At 40.6% G+C, this 9463-nt stretch overlaps 1 protein-coding gene across 1 annotated transcript; it reads left to right on the forward strand.

The window, feature by feature from the left end:
* The first annotated feature begins 6271 nt into the window (after positions 1 to 6271).
* On the forward strand, positions 6272 to 7318 carry LOC123935357 (melanoma-associated antigen B10-like). Its single transcript, XM_045996090.1, has one exon. It carries the CDS (start codon positions 6272 to 6274, stop codon positions 7316 to 7318), a length of 1047 nt encoding a protein of 348 aa, XP_045852046.1.
* Positions 7319 to 9463: the final 2145 nt, after the last annotated feature.

Consider the following 9463-nt stretch of genomic DNA (forward strand, 5'->3'; position numbering starts at 1 on the left):
ATTTTATTTATTTATTTGACAGAGAGAGAGATCACAAGTAGGCAGAGAGAGAGAGGAGGAAGCAGGTTCCCTGCTGAACAGAAAGCCCGCTGAGGGGCTCGATCCCAGCACCCTGGGATCATGACCTGAGCTGAAGGCAGAGGCTCAACCCACTGAGCCATACACGCGCCCCTCTCTAGATAATTCTATTTCTCTCTTCTTCACATTCTTCTCAAAAATAATTCTCTGCACTCACTAGTATTGTCTGTTTATTCAAAAAATTCTAAGAAGATAAGAAATGCAGAGACATATTCAGCTTGTAAGAAAATTCCAGCACTACACCTAAAACTCTGTAGAGTTACTTGTGGAAAACAGCCCAAGTGGTACTCAGAGGGATATTTATAGTCTTAAGTACATTTATTAATAAAATAGTGCAGCCACTATGGAAAACAATATGGACGTTACTGAAAAGAATTCAAAACAGAACTACAATATGGCCCAGCAACTCCACTTCTGGGTATTTATTGCAAGAAAATAAAAACACTAACCCAAAAAGATATATGCCCTATATTCACTGCAGCATTATTTACAATAGCTAACATATGGAAACAACTTTAGGATCCATGAATGGATGAAGGGAAAAAAGATGTGGTACATATACACACACCGCACACAAATATACAGACATATATTCACAGTGGAATATTATTCAGCCATAAAAATTAAAATCTTGCCATTTGCAACAACAAAGATGGACCTTGAGGTGCAATTACACTAAGTAAAATGAGTCAGAGAAAGACAAATACCATATGGCCTGATTTATATGTGGAATCTAAAAAAAAAAAAAAAGAGCTCGAAGATACAGAGAACTGATTAGTGGTTGCCAAAAGCAGGGGGTAGGGGGTGGGTGAAATGGTCAAAGGTGGTCAAAAGGCACAAATTTTTAGTTATAAAATAAATAAGTCTCGGGGATGTTATGAACAGCATGGTGACTACAGTTAATACTGTACTGCATAGTTGAAAGTTGCTAAAAGGACAGATCTTAAAAGTTCTCATCACAAGGAAAAAAAAAAACTGTAGCTATGTGTAGTGATGGATGTTAACTAGACTTACTGTGGTGATCATTTCACAATATACAGAATATTGAATCATTATGTTATACACCTAAAACTAATATTATGTTATATGTCAACTATATCTCAATAAAAAAATAAAGTCCATTAATGATAAAAGAAAGCATGGAGACCATAAGAACAAGAAATTAGAAGAAAAAAGAGTAGGCTAATTTGAAAAAGAATGAAAACAATAACTAGAAATAAAAATATAGTCATTGAAATTAAAATCTCAATGGACAAAAAATGGAAATATTTACAACATGAAAAAATTTCAAGAAACTAGAGAAAGAATACCATACTGAACCCAAAGAAAAGAATGTAGAAAATAATGAAGTGCAGAAATGATGAATCAGAAGACAGTGGAGCCAACTAACAAAAGCCTGATATAACTGATATAACTGATATAACTGACAGTTTTATAAATATCATCAAAAAATAAAAGAAACAGAAGTAAGTGATATTAGTTAAATAATATTGTATACAATATAGGTGCAGAAGGAATTTAAAAATTATAAGTATAAATTATACTTATAATTTAAAAATTATAAATAAAAAATATACTTATAATTTAAAAATTATAAGTAATTATTCACACCAATTACCAAATGGTGAATAAGGATAGTTTTTTGCATAGAAACATATTTCATCTAATAAACTCATAAAAAAATGTTAGAAATACAAAATTAACATTATGCAACCCTTAATTAATGGATAAATATGCTAATCTTCGAAGATTGTGAACATGAACACAAAAGAAGACAGACATTAGGTTCTTTATGATAGAAATTCACAATATCTCCTATGGGAAGTCTTTCCAAACAAAAAAAGAGAGAGTAAAAAACTATACCTTAATCTGATGAAACTTCTCCTGATTTAAAGTACAGAAGGAGAAGAACACCAGTGTTGCAATCAGCAAAACCCATGCCATATAAAACTGGACAAAACACAAGTTGTTTTTTTTTTCAACAAAAAAATTGACGAGGAAAACAGATAATATGTGTATGTGGGGGGTGTAGTATCTACAAATTAATATGCATAAAGAGCAAAGACAATGAATAGACTTTTGATCCTGATTCAAGAAAAAAGCATTTTTAAATAGGCACATTTTTAAATGTGAAAAATAACTGGACATTTGATGATATTATTTTTAAGGTAAGATATGTATAATTGAACATTTATGTTTCATAAAGTATACCTATCTTTTAGAAATAGATACTTAAATATTTAAAGATAAAATGGCATCACATCTAGGATTTATTTCTCATAATTTCAGCGGAAGAGATGAGAGTAGATATGGGTAGAAATGTAACCAGGTAGGCTGTGTATGGATGACTGTTGATCCTGATGTCAAGTATATTGGTTTTATTATACTATTTGGTCTACTTTTATATGTTTGAAACTTTCTACAATAAATATAATATATACGTGGCCATTAAATTTAAAACCCCAAGTGATAATAGACCATTATTTAGGGAAAAAATATTAATTACTCAATACGTTCAAGCAGAAATAGAAAACTATTACCAAGAAATACAAACTGAAACTATCCTCCAAGTTTCAGTCACTTTCAAGTTTCAGGACAAGATGGTCAGGGACAAGTTCTAACAAATAACAAACAAAAAATTAACGACCATCTCATGTAAACACATCCAAAGCATACAAAAGATAGGCAATTTTTCAGCTTACTTTCCTAGTCTACCTCTCCTTGATAAGAAAATCAGCTGAGGACACTTTGAAAACAGAACACTTAAGCCAAGCTCACCCAGGCAAAGATCCTAAATAAATTCATATAAGTTTCAATATAGCAGTGAATTAAATAGAAAAAAAGAGGCTGAATCTAAGAAATATAACAATATAACATTAGAAAAAACTGCCTAAAATACTACATTAACAGATAAGATTTAAAAGGCATTTGATCATGTACTGAAGTAAAGAAAAAACTTCTGAAAAAAAAATCCACGTGAATGAAGGATACCATTTAGCTAATTAATATTGGAAGGGAACTTCCATCTCCTAAAACTTATAGCAAACAAACTTAAATGTGAAATGTTAGTAGCATTCCCATTAATGTAAGGAGCAAGTCATAGTAGTATGTTACCAACTCTACCTATTCAAAACTGGATCAGAATGCATAGCCAGAGGATAAGAATTCAAAAATAAATAAAAGTTAGGAATAGTAAAAAGAAATAGGGGCGCCTGGGTGGCTCAGTGGCTAAAACCTCTGCCTTCGGCTCAGGTCATGATCCCAGGGTCCTGGGATCGAGCTCAGCAGGGAGCCTGCTTCCTCCTCTCTCTCTCTGCCTGCCTCTCTGTCTACTTGTAATCTCTGTCTGTCAAATAAATAAATAAATCTTTAAAAAAAAAGAAATAGAAATTATTTGTTGCAAATATGATCATCATTTAGAAAATCCAAAGGAAAAGATTATGGATTATTTAAGTAAATAAGAACTTAAAAAAACTGGTGTATAGATAACTATAGTAATATGAACAGCCTTGTGGTACAAAGCAGTAATTATTAGAATATGTTTATATGTATTATAAATGAGAATCAAAAGTAAAATGAATGTCACTACACTGTTCAACATTAAATACATCAAAATACCTGGGTCTCACAAAGTTATGCAGATCTGCCTCTTTCCTGTAGCAAGTAGATCTTTTTGAACAGAAAGTTCCCTGAAGTCTGTTTGACTAGTAAAGAAATCCTATCATCACTATGTATTTTCTCTGACATCTCAGAATCTGTCTTAGCCCCCCCTACCTTGTGCTGCAGCTTCTCGATATCACACCCTGGATGAAACACGGACCCACCATCTGCAAGAGTTTAAGCTGACAAACTGCCCAGTTTACGAAGAGGAGGTGATATTTTCTAAGGAGCCTTTAATCAATGAACCAGGAGCCGAAATGAGGACCTACTTCGCGAGAAGACCTTCGGTACAACTCACACCATAACAGAGGGGCCACCACAGAGTAGCGCTCCTTATCGCTCCACCTGGGGGGGGCCCCAGGAGGAGCCGGATGTACGCACACTGACTTCCGTTTTGGGGGTCTGTGGGAGGAGAGGTCTTGTTGCGAGAAGGACGGTGTCCGAGCAGCCGAGGGAGAAATCCAAGCTCAACTCCAGGTAAGATAAGAATATTGGGTAAGGTTTGAGGGAATCCCCCTATATCGAAAGACGTAAGACCACACGGTCCTGTCCCTGCTCTCAGCTCTAGAAGGTTCCAGACAGGATAAACCGATGTAATACTCTCTGAATTCTCGTTCTGAGAACTCGGAGAAATAATAGCACTGGACCGGGGATGTCCGTATCGGAGGGGGTCAATGAAGGACCTTGTGTGAATTCAGTGGAACTTCCCCTCCCCCATAACAGAGGTGTCTCCACGGATCCGGTCCCCTGCTGTCAGCCCTGGGAGACCCCAACAGGTGAAGATATTTGACTCCGGTGTTTGCTTCAGGCTATCAGATGAAGGAGTGTGAGGCTCTACCAGGAGTTGACAAACACCCCTATTTATGTCTAGGAGAAACAGCTTCCCTAAAGCAGTGGAGGCCCTAAAGAGCCCCACCCCTGCTGTTAGCCCCTGGAGGCTCTTAGTATGGCTGCAGGGCCCAGGTGCCCCTCGCTTCACCTTTTGGTTACTTGGGGGACGAGGGGTACACAAGAGCCTTGGTTTAAGGTTATACTATTCAGGTAAGTGGAGGGAGTCCTAGGGGTGTTTTTTTTTAATATTTTATTTATTTATTTCACAGAGATTGAGATGACAAGTAGGCAGAGAGGCAGGCAGAGAGAGAAGGGGGAAGCAGGCTTCCTGCTGAGCAGAGAGCCGGATGTGGGGGCTCAATCCCAGGACTCTGAGATCATGACCTGAGCCGAAGGCAGAGGCTTAACACACTGAGCCACCTAGGCGCCCCTGCTAGGGGTGGTTTTGAGTGAAATTCATAACCTTAAACAAGGACTGAGAGGAATTCCTCCCTCAGGACAAAGTGGGCCCCAAAGAGTGCCTCCCATGCTTAAACTCAGGTGGATCCTTAGCAGGATTATGAGGTTAAGATGTCTCTCTATCCTCAGTGGTCCCAGGGAGATAAGCCCAATTAAAAGGAGATGACTCAGGCCATTCTAGAGGTCAAAGTGAGAACAGAGGCAGGGAGGATACAGAGTTAGGACCCTCCTCTGTGGTCAGTCTTGGAAAACCTTGGGGAGATCTGCATTCTGACTCTCCATCCTTCCCCCCTTCCCCCTTTCCCCACAGCCTCCCCTGCCTCCACTGCACATTCCAGGATATCAGGTTGATGAGAACCTTGGTGTGATTTTATAGACCTCAGGTCAGTGAAAGGGGGATACCTGGGAGTCAAGAGTCAAAGGGAGGAGCCACAGTAAGGAATCTGAGCATTGACTAGACCAGTCATCACAGAACAAAGGCTGTTTCACAGAGCCCTCCATGTGATATCATCCCTCAAAGGGGTTCCTGGGTAAGGTATGTTAAACTGAGACCTTCCTAAGCTCTTTCTCAAACCTTTCAAAAATATGAGTCTTGCTATGAGGGGATAGGTCTAAGATCAGCCAAGAGAGGAGTCCTAGGCCCTGCAAGAGGCAAGGTGAGGGCTCTAAGTGAGGAGTGAGAACCCTAATTATCTTAGGATGGGGAAGGTCCACATAGCTTTGCCATTGCTGTCATCTCAGGACACCCTTAGGCAGAGGTGCTCAGATGTGGTTCTCCTTCAGTTCCTTCTCCAGGATGTCAGGGAGGTGAGGGCTTTGAAATGAGGAGTCAGCATCAAATCAGTTAAGCAGAGGACCGTAGGTGCTGCAAGAAGTAAAGGTAATGACACTGAATGTGAACAGAAATACCCCTACTCCACAACAGGGGAGGCACCCTAGAGGCTAGGTTTGCCAAATCCTGTATCAGCTCCAGTAGGACTCAGGTAGCGGTGGGAGGCTTCAGCCCAAGGTGAGCTCTGGTTACTTCCAGAGTCCTCAGGGTAAAGGCTAATCCAAGAAGGGGAGCCTTGAAGGATCCTAAAGTAGAGCCGTCAAGGAAACCTGGAGGGATGGCTGTTGATAAAGCCCAAGATGGTATCTCCCTGCTAGAGAATATCACACCATTTCATCCTCTTTCCTCCAGGTCACTGAATCATCTGTAGTCTTTTTCACACTCGTGCCTGCTTCTCTGACCAGAATCATCATGCCTCGGGGCCAGAAGAGTAAGCTTCGTGCCCGTGAAAAACGCCGCCAGGCTCGAGAAGAGTCAGGGCATCTGGTGGATGCTCAGGCTACTGTACCAGAGAAAGAAAAGCCCTCCTCATCTCCATCTCCTCATTTCAGAGATGCTCCCCAGAGCTCACCTGCCACAGGAACACACAGTAATCCTCAAATTACTGGCAGAGTCCACTCTACCAGCACTACTGCTGAAGCTGCTTCAAACACAAGATATAATGAAGGTGCCAAAAACCAAGTGGAGGAAAAGCCAAATGCCTCACAGGCCAGGGATACCACTGAGCACTGGCAGAGAGGCCCTATAGATAAGAAGGTTGCTATGTTGGTATACTACCTGCTGTACAAGTATCAAATGAAAGAGCCCATTACCAAGGCAGATATGCTGAGAAATGTAATCCAGATTTACAAGAATCACTTCCATGAGATCCTCTGGAAAGCCTCTGAGCACTTGGAGCTGGTGTTTGGCCTTGACGTGAAGGAAGTGGATCCCAACAGGAACATCTATGTTCTTGTCAACAAATTGGAATCCAGCTATAATGGGAGAGTAAATGAGAATGGAGGTGTGCCCAAGACTGGCCTATTGATGACTGTCCTGGGTGTGATCTTCACAAAGGGCAACTGTGCCACTGAGGAGCAAGTCTGGGAAGTGCTGAATATGATGGGGTTATATGATGGAATGAAGAACTTCATCTATGGGGAGCCCAGGAAGCTCATCACCAAAGATTGGGTGAAAGAAGAGTACCTGGAATACCGGCAGGTGGCCGACAGTGATCCTCCACGCTATGAGTTCCTGTGGGGTCCCAGAGCCCATGCTGAGACCAGCAAGATGAGAGTCCTAGAGTTTGTGGCCAAGATCCATAATACCGTCCCAAGTGCCTTCCCAACCTGGTATGAAGAGGCTTTGAGAGATGAGGAAGAGCGAGCCCGAGCCAGAGTTGTAGCCAAGGCTTGTACTGCTGCTATGGCAAGTGCACGCTCCAGGGCCATGGCCAGCAGCTTCTCCTGCCCCAAGTGAAGTTTGAAGAAGGTTATTACTATGTGTTTGAAGAGAACAGCTAATGTTCTCATTAGTGAAAGATCAGGTTGAGCCTGGAGATAAGAGAGTACATGACACGTTTGTGTTCCTGTTTTACATAGTAATCTGGATATTTGTCTAAGTGTTTTTTTGTTTGTTTGTTTTTGTTTTTGAGAGAGAGGGTGAGAAAGGCAGGGAGGTGCAGAGGGAGAGAGAGAATCTTAAGCAGGTTCCACGCCCAGCACAGAGTCTGACACGGCTTGATATCACCACCTTGAGATCGTGCTTGAGCCAAAATCAAGAGTCATTTAACTGACTAAGCCACTCAGGCACCCCAATGTTGTTCTGTTTAATAGAAAGGTTAACTAGCTTCAGAATCTGAGTTTGTGAATGGTGTAAATCAAACATTTATTGACATTTATGAGTTTTAAGAGCGTTTTACTATTTTATAGAACAAATTGGGAATTTTTCCATTTTATTGAGTTACTTGGAAAAAGATAATGTGGTAGTGGATTTGGCACTTCCTTGGAAATGTGAAAGAAGTCAGCAGTAAATCCTGGGATCAAGAAATGGAGAAAAAGAAAAAGATGATACAGTTTTGTGTTGCTTTATCACTATTTGGTCTGCTCTGTAAATTTAAGAGATAGATATGCTTAGATGTGCATGGCTTATTCAAGCATGTAGACTTAATTACATCATAATAAATTAGACCTCTTGCACACTGTCTCATTTATTTCTCAGACATTCCTTCAGCATCTTATCTTTGGGAGGCTTCCTGCTAGTACTTGGAGTGTCAGGATAAACTGGACCCACCCATAGAATTTTAGAGTGTAGAAACCGCTGTCAAGTAAGAAAGAGGATGGGATACACCCTTTACCTAAGGACAAGTGAAAAGGAGAGGGCCTGGGAGGATCCAGATGTGAGAAGTCAAGTGTAAGCACCCTGAGGCTAGTGGGTCTGGGGCCTTAGGAAACTGCAAATCTTTTGGTGTGAGTCAGTTTTACCTGAAGCTGGGTGGTGGATCAGATGAAGCTGCTGTGGGAGTGAGGCAAGGGCCAGACGCTCAGAAGCTGTGTCCGAGTTAAGAGGCTAAAGCCTGGAATGGGAAACTGTTTCAAGCAATTACTTTAAGATCATGAATTAACCAGAGAGAAATCTCCACCAGGGGCAAGAATGGAAGGTGTCCTGCATCCTTTCCTGCTGTTCCTTTCCCAGTGCAGTTAAGCACAGCACACAAACTATGTTTTTGAGAAATAGGAGTGATATACAACATGGGTATGTTCAGAAGCCACTGTGCTAACGATCTTAGCTCTGGCCTGGAAAAGACACAGCCCACTACATTAAAGTTCATTTTACTAGGTTTTGTGTAATTTGGCAAACTCCAAGTGAGGGCTAAATTTTTAATGGAACTGAAATAAAGGAAAACAGGTGGTATGGATGAAAGGACAGTTGGAGGGAGGTGATTCTTGACACAAAGGACCCTTAAGTTCCACCTAACTGGGGAAGACTCCCCCCAGCATGCAATAAGTAACATCCTGAAAACTTGCAGAGCAAGCAATTTAGCTTTACTGGCTATGCATCATGTTGGCTGATTTGTTTTGCTGTCTCATAGAGTGCTACAGATCCTCTGATACCTCTTGGATTAAAAAAAAAGATTTTAGTAGAGTCTGGGGTCAAAATATTACTAGTAATAACTGAAAATTATTGGACTCAGTACATGCCAGACACTATGCCAAGTGCTTTCATACATTATATACATGCCAGGAGTCCTACACAGCAGGGCCTCTCTAGCTCATTTCATAGAAAAGCCTTACAGATCTTTGAAATTTTCCTGACTTCCCCTGCTCATAAATGACTGAAATGGGACTGGACTTCTGGTCTGAATTTATTTAGGGTTCCTCACTATTTCATGTCTCCTTGAATAAAGCAAATATTTTGTCTCCTAATTCATTTCTACTCTCAATGCTCCACAATGTCTCTCAGGCAACTGAGATGAAGGACCCTCTCGCCAATGTATTAAGCCCAGCTTTAACAAATAAAAAAGAAAATGAGAATTAAAAACAATTTCAGGATGTTCCCAATGAAACAGAAAGCCCAGAATCACCTGCCTTTCCCCTAACTTAGAACATTCCAAACCCTTGAAGA

The sequence above is a fragment of the Meles meles genome, chromosome X (assembly GCF_922984935.1).
Source record: "Meles meles chromosome X, mMelMel3.1 paternal haplotype, whole genome shotgun sequence".
Classification (NCBI taxonomy): domain Eukaryota; kingdom Metazoa; phylum Chordata; class Mammalia; order Carnivora; family Mustelidae; genus Meles; species Meles meles.